At 43.6% G+C, this 21256-nt stretch overlaps 1 protein-coding gene across 1 annotated transcript in view; it reads right to left on the bottom strand.

Moving 5' to 3' along the window:
* Positions 1-1422: 1422 nt before the first annotated feature.
* Positions 1423-21256, bottom strand: part of GAN (gigaxonin) — a 42164-nt gene continuing 22330 nt past the window's right edge. The window contains exons 10-11 of the mRNA XM_062007321.1: positions 16675-16784; positions 1423-15936 (exon numbers count right to left, since the gene is read on the bottom strand). Coding sequence (XP_061863305.1) covers positions 15755-15936; positions 16675-16784 — 292 coding nt within the window. The 3' untranslated portion in view covers positions 1423-15754. The remainder of the gene's footprint in view (positions 15937-16674; positions 16785-21256) is intronic.

Genomic DNA, 21256 nt, shown 5'->3' with positions numbered 1-21256 from the left:
GAAACCACGTCTGGATTTCTTCTGAAAAAACCCTTGAGGCAGTAAAAGAGGGGAAAAAAAAAAAGGAAACTTCAAGTTATATCTTCTCTGTGCATAAAAGGTAAAGGAAACTGGGCAGCAGCCCTCTTTCCTTTCTGTTAGGATTCCAGGCTGTGGAATAAAGATAAATCCAAGTTCACCCTCCTGTCTTTGTTTCCAAGCCTCTGTAAGACAGGGGAGATATGGCAGAGCCCATCTACGCAGCCATAACCATGGGAACACCAGCAACATGGGTAAATCAACACAAGTTTCCCTATCACCAGCCCCTGTTTACATGGGAGGCCTCGGGCTCCAAACTGACTGGCGGCTCAGGACCTGTGCTTCACCTGTGTGGCTGTGGAATTAAGCAAGAAAGGGGGTTTATTGAGCAAATATCCACTTTTGTGTCCTGATACCTATCATGTCTCTTAGAATACGTGTTTATTTGCATGCTGCTTTAGAGCTGTGGTGCCACCTTCCCCTTTCACTCCCCTTGCTCCCGAAACTCAGCTCTTCCTTGACTCCTACCTCACATTTGGCCTTGTCTCAAAGTCCTTTCATTTAAGAAAAGGTAGACAGAGCTCTGGGTGAAACCATGTGTTTTCCTGAAGGTGAAAAGCTATAGGAGTGCTGCAGTGGGTTACTGCTGTCATCACAGGGGATGGTATCCCTCCTGTTAACAGCACAAGCCCTCACTCGGGCCCTTCTGTCTCAGCAGAGGCAGCACAAGCAGAAGCAGTGGCCGGTACAAAGGCAGAAGCAAGCGGCTTCATTTCAGCCACAGCTGCTTGGCACCTTAAGAACACATCCAGTGTCTGAACTCGGCCTGGCACCTCCGAGGGTGGCCCAGCGTCCGCAGCCCTGAGGGAGCTGTCTGTACCCGCCCTTGGGAGCGCTTATGCCTCTCACACACTTTCCTCCTCTGCTTGTAAAGGTCACATGAGAGCAGCAGCACTTGTGGAGAAGGCGAGTGAAGGTGACCACAGGGGAGAGCAGAGACCGTTGGTTGCTTTCCCAGGTGAGCAGAAGCTCCTTCCCCCTCCCACTTGTCCCACGGTGGCCGTCAGCAACACGCACAGCCCCTCGGCCCTAAGCGTGCGCTGCGGCCGCAGCCCGAGAGGGACTGGCTCCCGCCTCCCCTCGTTTCCTCAGCCTTTCCTCCTCCATTGATTTCCTTTGGGTTTTCCCCTTTGATTAAACTTCTGGCATGTAGGAATGTTTAATAATAAAACAGATAACTCAAGGGAGATGATATTTATAAAACCCACTACGACTTTTTTGTTGGTTTTCATTTTTCGTAAGGCCTCGAGAGGAGCCTCTTGAACTCTGTTCTTCCTTTCTTGTAAAAACAGAAAGAAAAAGCACAAGGGGCGGTTAACAAGTTTTCAAACCATCAATGTTTTATTTGGTTAGTTCATTAAACACCTTTAAGACAATTAATTTTGGTCTGTACCCTTCTATAAAATGATTCAAGTTCTGGACAAACCTCCAATACATAAAGCAAAGTTACTGTTACCATACGCAAGTTTCAGATCAAAATACAACACTCTGTTTTCTGACAGTTATAAAACCCGGTCAAATACAAACGACATTAAAAAAGATAAAACACTTTTCACCCATCCTTGGTACGAGATTACAGCACAATTTGCACAGTGGCAACTAAGTCCCCAAAGCACAACTCCAACACTTTATATAACGGGAACCTCCCTTTAGTCACCCAATGTGATACTGAACACGGAAACGAAGCGAGTGCTAACTCCTCAACCCAGGAAAATTCTCGTGTCCCTTTCCCTATCGTGTGTGAGCCACCGAGCAGCTCTGCAAGGGAGGTTACTGGGAAGTAACCAAACAGCTTTCCTGCTTCCCTCTTATGATTTTTATGTGCAACTACTCCATGAGAATAAACGGATGGAGGTGGGCCAGACTCAGCACTGGGCAACTTGTAGCAACTAAAATCAACCAAGAAATGTGTCCTTTTCTCACAACAGATCATTAAGCTACTTTTTAAAACCAAATAAACCCCAAATGATCTGTGGGTACAACTGGAGCAACTGCCTTTTTCTTCACTTTCAAGACATCTAACGTAGACACAGAGTGTTCTCAATTGTTGAGAGTTTGTTCCATTGCAAAACCCCAGTGTTGCAGCAATAGGTCAAAGTGCCATCAAAATTGCACATTCTTCTTCAACGATGAGAACACAGAGCAGCAGGCAGTGGCCATCTGCTACTGCACCTAACAGCCTGCACCTCCACTCACCCATGAACCACGGGGAGGGGTCTCACCCAACAGAAACAACAAAACCTAAAATGCAGACAACAAATGACAAGACCGAAGCATCAGCTGACAAACGTTGCTGGGCAGGTTCTACTCAGCAAGTCTGGCAGGAACACCTGGGCAAGAGAAAGTCAAACCCAGGCAGGGACCACAAGGGCTGATGCATCAAACGTGGGTTACACTTTGCATAGGCAGTCAAGGCAATTGCACCACGGTGCAACTAAAGGGTATTTTTGCCTGCAGTTCTGCAAACCCCTTCTTAGTTTCCCCCCACCCCCAAACCACTAATTTGATTTACAATTCCATTATAAGTTCAGTCACTTTAGTCTCAGCTAACATGAAACAGAAAGAGACAGGAATGGAGGTTAGAACCCTCCTCTCCTCCCTCCCCCACACTCGTGGTGCAGCCATTCAGATACCACACGCTGCCCAAAACTTTCCAGGTCTGTTTTTATCCCGACACAAGGGAGGAGAACTGCACACCACACAAACAGGGTCCATTTAAATAACAGTAGAGTGTAAACAACAGGTACAGCAAAAACTGAAACTTGCTAACTTAGTCTTTTAAGTGCAATTGAAACACTGTGTACTGCCCTTCTCCTCAAAGATCCTTCCCTAACCACACCACGCTACTATAGGCTTCTTCCCTTAAAGCTACATACCCGTGCTAGAACTCATTGTACTGACTTAATGCAAACATTTGTGGGGGGAAAATTAATTTACAGGGCTAATTAAAATCTTTGTAGTATTCAAAAGGAATGGTAGTCAAGGGATCAACCATGGAAAACGCCTTTAAAAAGATCTCCAACAATCCTAACACAAAACTGCAGGTAGATCTTGAAAAATGCATAGAAACCCTGTCAATACAAAAATCCCCACTAAAGTTACACAACTAAGCAGTTTTAATCTAAATATTTTATGTGCTTTTCCTATAAAGGCCACTTTGACATACAAATACAAAAAAATTTACTTTCCCTCTCCCCAAATAAATTATTTGTTCCTCAATTAAAAATACTGACCGTGGAAGCATTTCCAACCCTCTCCCACCCAGCTGCTCCTCTGCAACAACTAAGTCTCCAAATAGTTTCAAATTACCAAAAATCAATGAGAAAACACCTCCAGGCTTTGTTCTGCCCAGCACTGGGCAAAACACGGGGTTAGGAATGGAGCAGGCTGAACCCCTTCCACTGTATGTGCTGGGAGGGGTGTGAATGGACACAGACACCAACAGAGGGATGTTCTGTTTGGCTCCCATGTTCTGCACTGAAATCCCTTTTTGAAATGGGAGAAATAAATTGGGGTTAACCTGAACTAAAGAAAAAATAGTCAGCAAAGTTGGAAGGGAGAGTAGGATGAGGTGCAAGGTGGGTTAAATGACTGTAGACAAGCTACTCAGCAAGCAGTAAAGGTGAGAAGATACGATCAACTGGTAGAGAGGAGCTACTCAGGGGATGTGGAACCAGGGGAAAACAGTGGACAGGTTTTATGAGGATTTAATAGGGGAAAGAGGAGGAACACAAGGAACAAACTTCACTGGGGAAAATGAAGCAATGTGAGGATAAAGACCCTTCACCAGCAGTGCTGACCACACAGGCATTTAGCCCTGAATTGCCACGGGAGCAGCAAAATCAACCTGATGTACACACACAGAGGCAGGGGAAACAAGAACTTAGACTAGAGCTGAGATGTCACACGGGTGTTCTTCACTGTCAGCACCAGACCCACAACTGAACAACACAGGGACAATAAAGCAAGACCTACATCTCCCTGGAGGGCCACAGCTAACCCAAGACATCCAACCTGCTCTGGAGCAGAGACACACAGGCGTCGCGAGGTGGCCCCTAACCCTCTGCGGCACATACGCCACGCTGGCGGGTTCACAGGACATGCTGCCATCAACAACACGACCAGACTGAGGAAGGGGACCTGCTCTGACAGAGCCTAAACAGTCAACACACTGATGGCTCAGGCAAGGGGGAAGGAGGGAAACCAAAGAACAAGAAGGGATTTGGATGCAAGATTCTTGGGCAGCCATCGAGTACAAGTTCTCCTGACCTTGGACCAAGGACTGGATTTGGAAGGACACGAGAGCCATGGGTCTCCTGTATCACAAGGAATTCAGCTCTCTGGTGCACTATATTGCATAGTTTGATTGAGGCCAAAGAGCATTTACGTCTTATTTCCCCCTGTTTTTGACAGAAGTAACTCCTGCTCAGGCTGGAGCATTCCAAAGCCTGGTCCCAAGCCACTCACGGATTCCTTCCTACAGCAGCACAGAAACATTTTGGGGTGGGCACAGAAACAAAGACAAGAAAGAATTCCATTCCCACAGAAAACACACACACATAAAACACCTGTAACAGCAAACACATCTAATACAGACCTCAGAGCATGACAGCTGGGTGCTGGGACTGAAGCTGGCTGTCAAGCTGCATGCCAGTGACGGTAAACAAGGACCAGGGGGCGTTTCTGCCACACTGATGTGGTTTTTGTCAAAAAAGCGACAATATATTCTGACAATATCCTGGTAACTACCAAGATCTTCCATTTGACAGCCTGCTGAAGCTTTAGGAGAGCAGTAGCAATGTGGCATTACACCCTCCTGTTGCGTGGCTCATGGAATACAGACATCAGAACTCGATTAATCAATGTAGTTATTTCATTCTCTTACAGGATAACAGAATATTTGTACAGTACAAAGTCAGGCTAAGCCCACTAGTCATCATTCACAGAATTGGTATCTCAGCTCTGTAGCCCAGTCCTACAAGATTCATGGTACTCAATAAACATGGGTTACAGAGGGGAAACTCTGAAGGTAGAGCAACTAACCTGAAAAATATGCTGCATTTCCCTTTTAAAGGCAAAATTAGAACAATGTCAGCATGCCAGGCTCAGACTGTCAAAGAGGAAGCACACAAACTGGGGAGCAGCTACATATTTCTGTGCTCTAAAAAAACCACACAACCCAAGCCCAGTAACCCAAAGGCAGATGGGAAAACCAGGTGACCAGGAGCTCCCCAGGCATTTACACCAATGCTTGCTGTTCCACCCTGCAGAAATAGCTCCAGAAGCTCTGGTATTTTCAGATTTAAATAAAACAAATGCAACATATTTGATCTCAGAGCTCCAACATTCAGCCCAGAAGCTGTTCTATCGTACCCTTACGTAAGGGGCAGGGTGAGCTGATCCTTACCCCGTGCTGCCAGGCTCAGGCTGAGCACAGGCCCAGCAATGAACTGTGCTGCTCTTCAGCCTTCCCTAAAATAAGAAGCTCAGGGATTTACAAGCTCAGCTGAGCTCTCTGTGGTCCTTCATTTACCGTCTGCTTTTCACAGAGCTGCAGATGATGCGGCTCTGCCTCAGGAAGGCCACCAGCCCATGGCTCCCGGCAGCCTGGCCCGGTTGGGGTGCTCCAGAGCACAGCACCCAACGTGTGAAGTGGGAGAGTGACACAGCAGCCTCCAGACTCTCTTCAAAAGGCTAAAGGGCTCTCAGATGGACATGACTGAGAACTGCAACATCACTGGGGCTGTGGTGCAGCCTACAAAAGGCAGAAACTGTCTATGAAAAGGCAGAAAACTGGTGTTTGGAGATGGGACAAGTTGAAGCATCACCCCCCTGGTCATTCCTGCTGCTCCAGGCACGGCAGGACACTGCATACATCCTCCACAGAATACAAAACACGCAGCAACCTTAAGTTACCAAACCCCAAACTGAACTGATGATAAAGATTAAACAAAAATAAAGACAGCACAAAGGACAACAGCAAAGTTCCCACACAGGACTGAAATTCAGCTCTGTACTCCATGGCTTGCATCTCCCAGAGCAGACTCCTCAGATCTATACAGCTGATGCCACCCCTGCCAGCCACATGCCTGCCTCCCAAACAAGGCCTGAACAGATGAGGTCTGAGGCAAAACCCAGCCCTGGCCCCACATCCAGATGCTCAGCACAAAGGTCAGCGTGTCCCAGACGCAACACGCAGACAGGTCCTGGGCCGAGCCCACGGAGATGAATACTGAAGGAATGGCCACCGTGATGCCAACAGAAGGCTCTGCAATGATGGGCAGAGCTGCAGAGACAGGAACAGCTCCTTGGTTTATCCCTACAATTTGTGCAGGGCAGCAAAATGTTTGCTACATTTAATTCAAAGTTAATATGAGCCGCTGCTTCAAATTTTGGGAGGAAAACGTTTCCTGTGAAGCATTTCTTGGTTTTGCCTTTATGAAGAAAGAAAAAAGGCAGCATGTTCCCATTCCATTTTGTATTATTAAGGCCTTTGACAGTTGGGAAGCTGTCTTTATGAAAAGGGATGGGTTTTTAAAAAAGGACTGAAAAAAAATCCCAGAGAACAAGCACAAGCTGATTATCAGCTTACATTGGTACTTTAACGAGTCAAGCACAGTGTAAGGAATTCAAAAATATGTCAAAATAGCACCTTTAGAAGCATAAGAAAACACTTGCTAAAAAAAATCTTCAAGCTAAGCAAAACCCTGCACACTTGAAGATCCCAAAGAAACTGGCAAATACAGTGTCTCGGGTACGGAAGGTGAGTATTTATTTGGACAGTTTTCCCTCTGTGGGTGAGTAAATGGGGAACTCCATGAGAAACACAAATCCACATTACAGAAGAAAATAAATCAGTGAATCTCTCTAATGAGACAACGGATCAAGTTCACAGGCAAAACAGTGCAGAGAAGAGGCAGAGAGAAAACTCTGACCTGTCCTTCAAAGAGCAGAGACTTCAAGTTTTTAAACATCTTTTTTCCTATCTAAAAAAAAAAAAAATGTCAGGACAGTCTTTCAATTGCTTCTCTCATTTACAAGTAGAACAGTTACTTTCAAGTAATGTAAATTTCTATTTACTTTTTTACAGCAGCTGCAGGTCAACCTTGTGCTTTTGGTACAGAAACAAGCATTGAAAACCAAAGTAAACTGTCCTTGGACAACAGCATCATCCTGCCCTGCTTCTTGTCTGCTTTTAGGTTTTTTTTATTGAAGGACAAAATGCAATTGAAAACAAAACCAGAAAGATTTGACAAAGTGCAAAGAGAAAAACAAAATGAGGTAGCTGGGACCAGGGACTTTTCCCCACGGAGAGGGCGGCGGCTTTCCAGCCGCTGGTAACACGGGAGCGGGCTACACGTGTTCTACCTCCAGGACTGCTCACACACCTTCGGCTCAGCTCTAACCTGCTGACGTCAGTTTTACAAGCTTGGGGAAAAGTCTTTTCATGGTGTGTTAAGGACTCTCCCCACATACACTGAAGGGGGTTAAATGAGGCAGGGATGTGCAGAAAGCTAGTGCACAGAGAGATCGAGTTTGTGTGGATGTCCTCCAACCCATGGGAGCTCTTCCCAGGGAACATCAGCAACAGCAACATGTTCACAAGTCAATTTGGGGCAAGGTGAAAACAAAATGCTGGTAGTAACAGCAAAAAGCAAAACCACTGAGAGCAGAAAGCAGCATTCTGCAGGGATCTGCATCTGTTGGTTTGGCTTTGTGGGTCGGTCCTCAGGCAGCCACGAGCCCTCTGCAGCACTTGGCAGGTCTGCAGCTGGGCTCCCCAACACCCAGGGCAGCAAGGGCTGGCACTTACACAGCTCTGTGCCCAGAACAGCCTCCTGCCCCATCAGATACACACAGCAAGGCCCTGGGCAATCTAAGGAGGATCTCATGGTACTGCTACTTCTCCTCCCTCCGTAACACTGCCACTCTACCTTCTGGGAGTCCACAGCGTCCCATTTACAGCAACTGAACTAAGATCCGATAGAATACTCACCAGATCTTTCAACATACAGGCTCAGACCCTTGAACACAAAAAAGTTTCAATTACAAGAAGCAAATCATTAGGTTTTGGAGAACAAAAAAGAGCTTAAAATTGACTCAGCAGCTGTTTCCCTAAGCAAACAAAAGCTAGAACAGATCCCAGTTTCTCTAAGCAATCCAGAAGAGTCCTTTGGACTGGTTTAAGACTAATCTTAAGAAGTTATTTCTTAAGAATGTACTCCCTGGCTTCCCTTTAGAAAGAAACTTTAACAAAAGCATTAAAGAATGCCAGGTCTGTTCAATCTGCCCACCTTGCCAGATACCCCTGTGTACTGGCTTATTTATTCTAACAATTACACAGCCTTTGCTTTTTAAGATCTAAAAATACTGAAACAAGCAACAAGGATGAGAATGTTTTCCTGCTGTCCTGTGTGAATGAATATAACAGATGCCACCCAGTCAAAGCTTCAGCATGTGTGATCATTAAGGTGAGAATCTCAAGACCAGCCAGGGAGAAGGTTTTTGCAGCATGCTGCCTATGGCTTACGAGAAGGCAGCCCTTCCCAAGTGGCTCTCGCTTCATTAGGTGCTGTATAGTTCCACAGAGTTATATTGCAAAATGAGTAGAGGTGGCAGAACACTACCAGAACACCCAGGAATACCACCTGTAAAAGCAGCCCACTGTACAGCCTGCTCACGTGGCATCTCTCAGGCTCTGACTGGGTTTAGAACTACAGCTGAAAGAAACCTGCCCTTGACAGAAACAGTAGCTGGAAAGAATGGAAGAAGGAAAGGCAATGGGGAAAAAAAATCCAAGTCAGTAGGTGGTGATTCAACACCACCTATTATTTAAAAACAATAATCACATGTTCATGTTTGATCAATAAAATGATGTTACTTACATTTCCTATCCTGTTATTGTAATCAAACCCAACAGCTTTTATCAGGGCTCAGTGTATTCCCATTTCATTATGAACATTCAAGGGCACAGGTAGGCAATGACATTGAGCATGTTCTTTTACTGATGTGTTCTGGCAGGTGCTCATTGTTCACCAGAAATCCTGCAAAAATACTGGGCAAGATGATTTAGCTTTTTACATTAAACAGTTCCAATCCTCCATCTCCCTTCAAGACATTTCAATGGATGATTTCCAACCAAGTATTATCCCAACCAAATCCTTGATGTATCTGAATTGTTTTTATAACTGAGAAGCAGCTACCTAGAATATGAGGGGGTTTAAAATATCCTTAAGATATTGTGTCACCAACAAGTTTACAACATAGTCACTCATTGGTAGCAGTTTACAGTTCAATTCTCCTATTATCCTTAACCCTTTTAGCAGGTGTTTACCTAGTTAGGCACTTCTCATGGTTTTAGTCTTAGCTTTAGCTTATCAGTTCTCTCAAATTTTTGATTACCAAGTTATTGGAGCACAAGAGCTGTCAGATTACAGTCACACAAGGCAGAGCTGATCAGAGATGTCACCTTAAAGCCTGGCTGCCATCCTTCCCACAGTAAGGAATTTCCCAGGAAAAAACCCACCAGGCTGCTGGAGAGCAGGTGCCCAATCTCTCAACAAACCTGAGAGCAAATGGATGGTCAATGGCATCCTGGGGTGTATCAGAGGGACTGTGGGCAGAAGGTGGAGAGAGGCTCTCCACTCCCTCTGCTCTGCCCTCCTGAGACTGCATCTGGAATATTTTGTCCAGTTCTGGGCCCCTCAGTTCCAGAAGGACAGGGAGCTGCTGGAGAGAGCTTAGTGCAGGGCCACAAAGATAATGGAGTGGAGCATCTCCCTTTTGATGAGAGGCTGAGGGATCTGGGGCTCTTCAGCTTGGAGAAGAGGAGATTGAGGGGTGATGTCATTCATGTTTACAAATACATAAAGAGTGGGTGTCAGGAGGCTGGAGCCAGGCTGTTCTCAGTGATGGCCAATGATTGGACAAGGGGCAGCAGGTACAAGTTGTAACATAAGAGGTTCCAAAGAAACATAAGGAAAAACTTCTTCAGTGTGAGGTTGAGGGAGCACTGGCAGGGGCTGCCCAGATGGGTTGTGGAGTCTCCTTCTCTGGAGACATTCAAACCCACCTAAACAAGTTCCTGTGTGACCTACTCTAGGTCGTCCTGCTCTGGCAGAGGGTTTAGACTGGATGAGCTCTCAAGGTCCTTTCCAACCCTTAAGATTCTGTGCTTCACCCAAATCCTCCTGGTTTGACAGCCACCTTGGCTTTTACAGGCTCATCTGCCTAAATTTAAGTGATCTGACAGCATCTCCTTACTTTTGTCTCCCGAGCAGTGTGCACGGAAACACAGCCCCTGACACAGCCCTCGGCTCCAAGAATAAACAAGGAAGAGCAACAGAAAATGGCAAATGTCAAAAGGCTACAGCACTGACGACTGAAACACAGCCTGTATTCCTTCCTTAACAGCAAAAGGAAATACTCCAAGGTAAGATGGAAATAGTAGCTTCTAGCTGCAAACCAAACATGTATATAATTAACACCCCTGTCACCCACCAGAAGAAGAATTTTAAGTACTCCAAAGAGTTAAGAGAACACAAACCCCCAAACCTTGATGCTAACATCAGAAGTAGAAAGGATCCACACCCCAAACTAAACCTAACTCCTCAGAAAGCATCACTGTGTGCAGCACCAAAACACACCTTAGTTACAGCCTTTAGCCTGCCTGTGGCCCTGCCTGTAGTCACACTTCCAGACACATAGCTTTCCTTCTGCAGATGAGATCCATTCAAACAAATTACACTTCACCTGAATATTTATAACTTAAAATACTAAAACCTGCTGTCAGTTGCCTTTTATTGTGTACTTGCATGGCACTAATAAAGAGTAAAGTGTCCATGTGCACCACGTGATGTCTCAAGGCAGCTGTGGAGAGAAACACAAACCTGCAGAACAGTACTAAAAAGATTTACAGTGCTTTCAACAGCATTAATTAAAAAAAGAACCACTGGTCTTTTTTTGAACATAGTGAATTTTAAGCATCTCTGTATTTTAATAGAACAGCTGAATTATTGTTACATAGAGAGGAACCAAAAAGTTTGGCACTTAAAAAAGTTGCATTTGTTATTGCATCCAGGGCATTTGCAGGGCAAATGCATGGTACCAAAATCCACGCAGGCTGGATGGCCACAGTGTCTATGGAACCAGCAGCTCAGTTAGGGAAAAATGCTCCCTGAACCTCTCACTTTTGCACTTGTGCATTTATCAAGTCATGCAGGTGCAAGAAATATTGCAGAAAAAGAAATTCAGCTGACTGGTGTTTTCTGGGAGTCTCTGGAACAAGGCAGTCGCTTCAGCTGCTTTGATGAAAAACCTGCTTTCAGCAAGAACTCTGCTCCAGAAGGCAGGTGTGTGATGTGCAAGGTTTGTGCAGCCAAAGGCACACACAGCCTGCCCACAGTTACCAGTGAGCTCGTTTTGTAACTTTGCCTGTTTTCAGATTCACTGTTACCCTTTTGGGTAATCTCTCCTTAATTTACCTTCTCTATAAAGATGAAATACCCTCAAAGCTCCACCAAGTCACTTGACCAGGAACAGCTGAGTCAATACAGCTTTTTCACAACAATTAAAACTTAAGGAATAGCTGATAGAGTATCTGAGGGCAGGCAGACCTTGCTGTGGTACAACAAAACAGAAAACTCTTCAGGATGCCTTTTTTTTTATACAAGCACCAGAAAGGATAAGAATTTTAAGTGCAACATTAACTCTTTAGAAACACAAACATCTCACAAGGCCAGGTACAGAACAGAGACCAGGTGTGGGCCTCCCTAAAAAACCCAAGAGATTTCTTTTATGAGAACAACACCTCTCCACACATTTGCTTTTGCAATCAGTCCTTCTGCTGTGGGGAGCAGCTACATGATTACATGCATAAAATAAGCACAGAGGACACTGTTGTGTTATTCTCTTCCCACCCCCACCACTTACACACCCAAACTTTTGATTTTACCCTTAAATCAGCAATTCCAGAGTTTTTCCCAAAAAATAACCTGTAGCACTTGGAAAAAAGGAGGGGAAATAAGAGGTAAGTAAGGGGAGAGAAAAGCCACTGCTATTCCCATCTTCCACAACTCCTACTCTGTACTTGTGATGTTCTGATCCCAACAGCTGGGGTTTGTCTAATTCCACTGCAAGGGGAAGAGAAGGATGCAGAGGCCCAACCCAAGTCACTCGAGCCTGCAACATGACCCAGACAGGTCTCAGCTGGGATTGTGCTGAGCTTGACTCAGGATGCAGCCACTCGAGGCCTGCACCCAGCCCCGACCTGGGGTGTGGTGGGCACCACGTCAGCAGCACTCCTCAGTGATACAGGCTGGTCACAAAACATCACCATTTCAATGCTGTGATGAACTCACAACCCCAGTGAGGCACTCAGTTTGGGAAATTGCTAAGGAAGGTGCCCAAAAACCTGATGCTCGGAAGCCAGCAGACTGCAGAGACAGCTGGCTAAGAAACTCACTCCAAAAGCCACCTGCAGAGGAACTGGTCAAATTTGAACGCTGACCCACGAGCTGGGAGGAATTTAAGGCTCCTGTGCCAAAGGAGGACAACTTTAACAAGTTTCTAAACTGCCAATCAACCTCTAACCCCTGGACTGCAAGTGGAGCAAATTTTGGAGCTGTTTCTGTGGCTCTGCCATCCCACACAGGGGTAGGAGCCACCAAAAAAGACAGACACACAGCTGGGGCAGCAGCATTGACCAGTGCACCCAGTTCCATCTGCAGCTGCCCACACGCTCAGCAAACCAGTGACCACCCTCCACTCAGCACCTCTGGTACCAAAGCCTCCTCCTCTACTGAAGTCAAACACCTCTGTCCTAAGAAAAGCCAGAGGTCAACTGCTACCCCTCCCTCACACCCCACTGTCTCTACAATCAGTCTCTGCCCGGAGAATGGGGAGCTTTGGCTCCAGCACCTTGTGCCAAGCTGGGAGGCAATCACAGCAGGTTGGTGACATCCCCAGAACTGTACCCTTTGCTGGGCCTGCATAGCAAAACTGGACAAACACAAGTCAGGCCCCAAAAGATGCATCTCTTTCCTTCTACAGACACAGGCCAGCACATCTCCTGCACCGGTCCCACAGACAAGGCTGATGGGCAATGAACCCCATTCCCTTGAAGCAGAGCCAAGGATGCTAGTTTGGAGATCCCAAGTGCTAAAATCTTCTGCTTAAGCTTGCATCCAAAACTCCAGGAGAGGATGTCTCTGGAGGCTGGGTCCCTGGCCACCAACCACACAGAAGGGGACAGGAGCACACATGTGTTAAGAAATTAAGTTTGAAAGTGTTTCAGGTAAATTGGCTTAAACTTCTTGGTCAACTCTCGAGTGCAATCCCAACACACTCCAATTACCAGCACATCTGTTTGCTTATTGATGTTGGGATTTTTTAGAAAGTAAGAATACCTACATTAACCCTACTTTAAGTGTAAACATTTGGTTCAATAACTTTAACTGCAAAACACTGCTAGAATATATATGACTTGGATTTATTATGTGCATTTATTACTTAGGATTTTTGGCAGCAGAATGCCCTCAAGTGTCCTGGGACGCTACAGGGACTGAAATAGCAGCCTGTAATATTCTGGATAACATTTTCTAAGGTTTTCTAAGCCACTTAGAAAATGAAGCTCAAAAGTGAAACAGACACTTAAGAACATCCATCACTTTTGAATATGGGACCTTGGCACTTTGTCTAAGGAAAGAATTTGAACAATTTAAGATTTTCAAAAAAAGGGAAGTTTTACAGATAAACTAACAGCACTTGATTTATTTCACAAGCCAGCCAAGGATGGAAACAGTGGTTCACATTTCTGTAGTAAAGCATTATATATAAATTTAAAATCTGAAGACACACATATATATATATACACACACACACATCAAGTTTACTGCAATGCATAAATATATAAACTTTTTAATATGCCAACTCATATAGGTCAAAAAAATTGATGGATATAGTTCAAGTTTTGCAGCACTTCAGCATTGTAAAAAATAAATAAATAGTGGTCAATGGATTGGCTGCTGCTCTCTCTGTTCCTTTCCCCAGCCCCTCGCTCAGAATCAGAGTCGTTCCAACCACAGATCAGTGCTATGGAAGGATTGAGCAGAAGTAAGTTTCAGAATGTCTCTTCAAGGAATATTTAGTGAAATAGAACTATTTTGTACTGGTTTGAGATTGTATTTCAGCATATCTAAGCTGACTCAATCAAGATGACAGAGGTTTATGCTAACACAGAGATCGGCTTGTCTGAGGTCCACTCAGTTGGAAAGTATTGGATGTAGTTATAATACTGGTTATACAAAGTCTCTTTCTCTGAAGGGCAGGAGGTCTTATTTCTATTTCCATCTCTCTCACTTTGTTCCTTTTAAATAAATACAGGTGATGTCCCACCCATCACAACAATGAAATAAAAAATTGAGGTAAAAGTGTTCTACCAGCTGATCTTGACTATGAACAGAAGTCAATTAAATATCTCTACTGATGTGAACAAGACTTAGTAAGAAATAAAAGGCAAGATACTAAATTCTTCACTATAACCACACCATAAAACCCAGCTTTCAAAGTCAGACAGCAGTAAACAAGACTGTAACCTTAGCACGGAAATCATTAGTAAACCAACTTTTGATCCCAATTTAAAGTCATTGCACAAGTTCTCCTTAACTCTTAGTCAAAAAAATCATGTTTTCTGCAAAACAAATATATCCTTGTTATATTTCACACCTTTGTTCTAACACAGATAAAACACACCTTTCCATAAACCTCAGCTTTAAAAACCGTTCTTAGTTCGCGAGCGATCGGAAGTAAAAAAGAACACAACCTATTTTCTTTAGTTTGTTGGGCTTTGTTGTCTCTTCCCAAGAGCAGCAAATCATCAATAACCCTTCCAAACAGCGTTTCCCTTTCTGCTTCAAGGAGACAGCCACCAAAGCCCACGCAGACCCCCACGCACCCACCTGTACACCAGCTCCTCAGGCTATTCAAACGACAGCGTAGAAAAAACAGTTGACTACTGTGTAGTATATACTGGATCCATTGCAGATTAGTCCATTTTAAATATATTAAAAATATTTGTAGGAATGAAAACATTGCAAATGAATGAAAAACCGTATGTACACACCTCCACCATTTTTAGGCACAGACCTTAACTTTTGAGGAAGGATTAGAAGTCAAAGGTGCAACAACCAACGTCTCCTACGGCGTGATGGTCAAACGCCAGTCCTTGCGGTATCCCAGGGAGGTTGGTTATGATATAGCTTCCGTGTGTTAGAGCTATCCAGTCCAAGATAGCACATTTATCTTTATCAGTTCCCCTCAGGGGAAATGCATCTTAAATGGTTTTTGGTTGTTTTTTTTCAATGAACTTCAACAAAGGAATTCTCTTTCCCACCAGTTCCAGACACAACCCCTCCTTCAACTCCAAATGGTTACGACTGAAGGTGCTTCCTTGCTCTCCCTTTTTATCTTCCCCCCAATGTATACTTAAGTTATTTGATCCCAAAACAAGAACTGAGACTCAAGCTTTTTAAGCATTTAAAACAAAAACAGTTACCATACCAAAGCACAGCATACAGTGTAAGTTTCAGCTGTAGTTTCTCAGCTTTTCCTTTATATAGAGCTATATTATGGTGGACTGTGCAGAACTCTTCCAGTCTCCTCCGGGGGCAGCTGGGGGTCACGGGGAAGGGACGCGGATGCGGAACAGTCCTTGCTGCAGCTGCAGGCGGAACAGTTTGCAGTTGGCGATGCGCAGCGCCGCGCAGCCCGTGCGCCGCAGGTCCGACGGGAAGAGCGGCTTCGTGCGCTGCCACGTCCCCGTGCTCCTCTTAAATTCTCTAACGTAGTCGTAATTGGTACCTGAATGCAGACATGCACCAAAAACACCAGAGACAGTGCTGAAAGCGGGCTGCAGTTACAACCGCCTTCAACTTCTAACGAGGCAAAGAGGTGAACAGACACAAAGCGTACGGCTGAAATGATTGTCACGAGCAAACTACTCTGATGTTTATCTACTTAAACCCACCACATTTGGAGTTCTGCTCTTTCCTGTTCTGTAGAAAGCCCCATTACACTCTCATATACATATACATGGCCGTGAAAGCACGTAGTCTTCCAAATGGCCTTTGCAGTATGTCGCCAGATGCTGGAAGCTGAGTGTTGAACACATTTGTTAGTATACCATTCTTTATTTGGAATTTGGAGACAAGACCCACTACCACATCCATATGAACCACTGTACTATGTCCCCAAAATGCAGTGCTGCAAAGGTGGGAGAAGCCACCTCAGGCACTGACATTGTTTGCTTGTATTTGGATAAATACAGTAACACACTCATAAGTGTTGATCTCTTCTGATTGTCTAACTCCTGATCAACCAAATGCTTAGAATACTGGATTTGTTTCTGAAAAGCTCCAACATACAAAGCCAACCTGTACATTTCTGTATGTGCAGCATAAATTTCCCTGAAGACAACAGTAACTTAACAGAACATAATCCCAGACTTTTGTTCTAAAAAACATTCATTCTCATTAGTGCCACATACTTAAAAGACTGGAAGAAGCCAGGTAACAGGAGCTGATTAGTTCTAATTCTGACCTGTATCAAGATCTCCAATCACATATATGCTGGCTCCAATAGGAACAGCTCCATACACAAAGGAGGAACTAGTTGGGATACATAGGTTCTGGTCATTCAGATAAATCCACCTGTGAAAACAGTAATGAAAAAAAGGGGTATGCAATTTTTATTGAGCACATTAGAAGAATTCCAGGTTCTTTCTGCAGCTGTGATCTTTGAATCATAAGCAGAGTGTACAAGTTAAATTGTTATGTAAAAGCTGTTGGGAATATTGTCTAGGTCAAGGCAATCTTGGCTCTTCTCAGACAGGAAAAGCAATTGCTGCTGCTGCTGTTTGGGAAGCTTGGGATACTTTATCCTGAAGCTATTTTATTTCAGAATTGCTCCACTCATCTGTGTCACCTATCTGGAATAAAATCTTCTTGCAGTCACCCAGTGACCTTTTGGAAGAGAACAGAATAATAAGAGAGTGTCTCCTGAAACAGACATGCCAATCAATCTTCCCTACAGAGAAAAATTCAGGCAGTTCTATCTTGAAATCAGTAAAGGCATAAAAGCATATTAAGTCTTAAAAGTCTGTAGCAGAGAAAATAAATTGCTATATAGCAAGGCCTGGTTATTAAGAGGTGCCTTCCCCCCAAACTTCTTTAATTGCACTTTAACAGCCACAGGAAATGTTCAGTTCAGTAAGAAGAACACAGCACTTGACAAGGTTTAAGTTTAAACAAGGGACAGAAGACTGGAAATCAAGATGATAAGGGATTTTGGTAAAAGAAAGAAATGTCTGCTACCTGGAATTGAGACAGACCCTCCTGATTACATATTAGGCTCTTTTCTATCCCTTTCTACTATAATCTTACAAATCCCCTGTGCTCCCTTTGAGGATACTCTCATTGCAGCACTGTCACAGCCTGATCTTTCTACCAAGTGAAAAGCGGTTTTCCACGTTGAAGCCTTTGGAAGCCAATGAGCACACACCTATCACCCAGGTGGGACACTGGCTTTTAAGGATGTACCATTTATCTACAATTGTCAGCATTCTCTCTATGGCTCTGATGCAAAAATTTCTACAAAATACTGCTGCACTTTTGCAGATGCTGTCACAGTTCCTATTCATAGACCCTGAGGACAAATCCGTCAGGGCTGTTTCAGGTGACTGCTCCTGGATCTTGTATTAAATAAATTACAGAGAACAAGAAAGTCTGAAAAACCCTTGAAAAACATCCCCTGGATTTTCATGACCATACCCTGTATAATTTGAGGGAGAAAGATGGGAAATATTTGCAGGGATACTGCTGACCTTTGAAAAGTCTGCATTATCTTAACTGATGATTCAGAAGTAAGCCTCCCTTCTGGCATGGAAGAAGAGGTTGCTACATATCAATTATCTTGGGGAGAGAGATCAATTTTCAAAGGCCAAATAAAGGATCATCTGTCCATTATTTTGTCTGTGGTGTACACTGAAGGATTAAGATTCTGCAGAAAGCAAGGGAATGGTTTGTAGCTGTCACAGAGGACGACAGATGAACTGAGAATAGAAAAGCAAAAGTCTTCTACATTGATTCAAAAGATGTGTTACAGAGCAGAACACCTTTCACCACATTTGATTAGCTTCCTTTCATGACAGGGGAAGAGGACACAGTCAGTATTTTCACTGCTTTTTAGCATGAAGTTACCTAGAATTGCAAAAACTGTGTAAATGGCAGAAAAGTGCAGGAAGAAGATTGCCATTGCTTTTTCACCTTGTTGACCTCCCCCCAACAGCAGTGTGAGACTCCAAGCATGTTCCTACTGCACATCAATACATTAGGACGGCATTCAAGTATCTGTAGTTGCTTGTGAAAATTCATTCTCAGCCTTTCTCAATGCCTGTGCTTTAAAAAACAGGCACAACTTTTCAGGAATGGTTACAGCAGCTTTAGCAGTTAAAACTAGGAAGGAACAAAGACAGGAAGGGCAAAGGGTCACATTTCATCAGAATTTGACTAAGCTCCAGCTTCATGTGGGTTGTGCCTGCTGTTTGAACAGTATGGAAAAAACACCACCACAAAAAAATTCACAGTCTTCAGGAATTTGAAAACACTCCTTGGAACATAACTCTTGTGTATTTCCCTGGGATGGCTCCACTTGGATGGAATCAGAGAGTAGCAGGAGGGGAGGCATGTACCTCTAACCACAGGCAGAAATGACTGCTCTGAAACTGAAATGTGCTTTCAGGGGAAGGAATCCTGATTTTTTTTTTCAGTCTTAAAGTGATATAAACAAAATAATCCATCCACACCGTTGCAATTAACAAGTTGGATGGTAACAGAATAGTAGCTGTTGTATTTTCCAAGTGGGAAGTAAAGAAAGATCCGATATAGAATCAACAAATTCCAGACATGTCACCTCAACTTCACACCAGCTGTGAAAGGAGGCCTACAAATCAATGAAAATCTTCTGTGTGTTCCTCTCATCTGACAGTGCCATCAGCCAGCCAGTTAGTTTCCTCATTACATTTGCATAAGCATCTTCTTCTAATGAAATACCTGCACACTGAACGGGAGAACATTCCTAATTACACAAACTATGCTACAAGATGATTTAGTTTACTACTTACATACTGCTGAAAGCAGTTCCTGTATGTTCCAGGAGCAAAAAATGATATCTGTAAGGAATTTTTGCCAAGTGTTGCTCTCAACAAGTACCTCTCTCTTTTATCCCCCTCAATATCTGCAGACTTTGAAATATGGTGAAAGGTGTTTTGCTGAGTTTCTGAATCAGTGTAGAGGATCTCTTTTCTCTGAGCACGCTCAGGGACAGAGAGCTCCACCAGCAGCTCCTGCAAAGAATCCTAAAGCCAAATTGTGCTCTATTAAAAATTTCCAAACATCCACACTGAAAAGTTAAAAACAACCCAGAGTGTGCACAGACATCAGCCAATTCTTCACACATCTGCATGGTGCAAAGAGAAGGATTACAAATTATGAACTCTAATAGAAAGACATCAAGGTCATTAATATGCAGTTAAGATCCCCTGCTTTTTATGGAGTAGACCACCACTGGATCAGTGAGTGAAGGATTCCCTTACATATCCAGCTCCCACTTACACATTTTGGAAAAGCTTTTTATTTTTATGGAGATCAAGCTAAAAAACACAACAGGATGCAATCTACACAAAGCTCCATCTATAGCCTTTGAAAAGAGACTACACCCTGAAAAGCCCTGCAGACTGACATATATATTTTCTCTCCTTGGTTCATGTACCTTCACTCACACCCATGACTCTGAAGACAGGCTGACAAAACACTGAGGAACTCAAAACTCTCTGTTACAGAAGTACTTCAAATATGAGAATGATTTTCTTCATCATCCTGTCCACACTTTATGTATATGCTACCATTCTGTCTCACTTCATTTATTTTATTACTTGTTTATACAGCAGAGCTTAACAGGAGTCTCAATGCTTTTTTTTCCCCCTCATGTGAAGACCTCAGCATATTCCCAGCCTGTAGGGAACTCTGTCATGGTTAACAATAACAATTTTGAAAGACTGTACACTGTGAGTTACTCTGGAGTCAGTTACTGTCAAAGTAAGCAATATTAAACAAAAGCTCCAGTTCATTAATCTAATTCAAGGCAGAATTATGCCAGTATATATGAATTAATATGTTTAAATACTGCTGTGAGTACACAGACATATACATTAAGTTAAACCCATAACTCAGTCCCTCATGGATGCTGGATGCCCAGGATGATGTTAAACCCTGTGCTCTCAGGTAATGAGAGCTGAGGGACACATGAAAAGTGATGCAGATCACACATATGCATTGCTGCACATCACTGTAAATCAACCACATCTGACAGCTGAACTCACAGGACAAAAAATTCTTTCCATTTGAAAAGAAAGAGAACATGATGCACACACTTAAAACCAGCTGAAAAGTCTGTAGCTCATTATGAAGTGTGCAATACAGAGATGTGGCTATTAAAAAAAACCACTATGCATTTTGGTTTGAGACTGCTAGAGTTTATAGCCCATGCTTTTGACCCACTGCTGCTAAGTGAACTTGCAAACATCCTCCTTTCCATAAATGCGCCTTAACTCGACGCTTCTGGACTTCTGTCAATAATAAACACATAGGCTGTCAATGGCACATTTCAGCCCTGAGAGTTCCAATGTTATTCCTTCACTGTAACTACAAAAAGAACATATGTTGTGAAGTTTGAAGGTGTGTGTATCCCTCACAATGACTTTTTGAAGCAGCTGGTTTGAAGAGGACCAATTACTTTTGTTTCAGAAACTGTTGCCGAGGAAGTAAATGCACTTTTTAGTTATAGATTAATCATGATATAGGAACTGCACAATGTTTAAGATGAAGAATCAGCCTTTGCATATGTCACTATGCATTAAGGAACTGAGAGAGATATCATCCATCTGTGGTAAAGTCTACAGCATCACTTACGTTTTACTCTTAAGCAATGATGCACAGCAGAGCGTTCAACACCTGGTGCAAGTGCAATTGCTTAACTAATCAAACACACACATAAGTATTAAAAGCCTTCTACTAAATACCCAAGAGAAGCATATTATTTAAGCCTTCATCTTTCACTCAGAATA

The sequence above is a fragment of the Colius striatus genome, chromosome 14 (assembly GCF_028858725.1).
Source record: "Colius striatus isolate bColStr4 chromosome 14, bColStr4.1.hap1, whole genome shotgun sequence".
Classification (NCBI taxonomy): Eukaryota; Metazoa; Chordata; class Aves; order Coliiformes; family Coliidae; genus Colius; species Colius striatus.
This window is presented reverse-complemented; position numbering and strand designations above follow the sequence as displayed.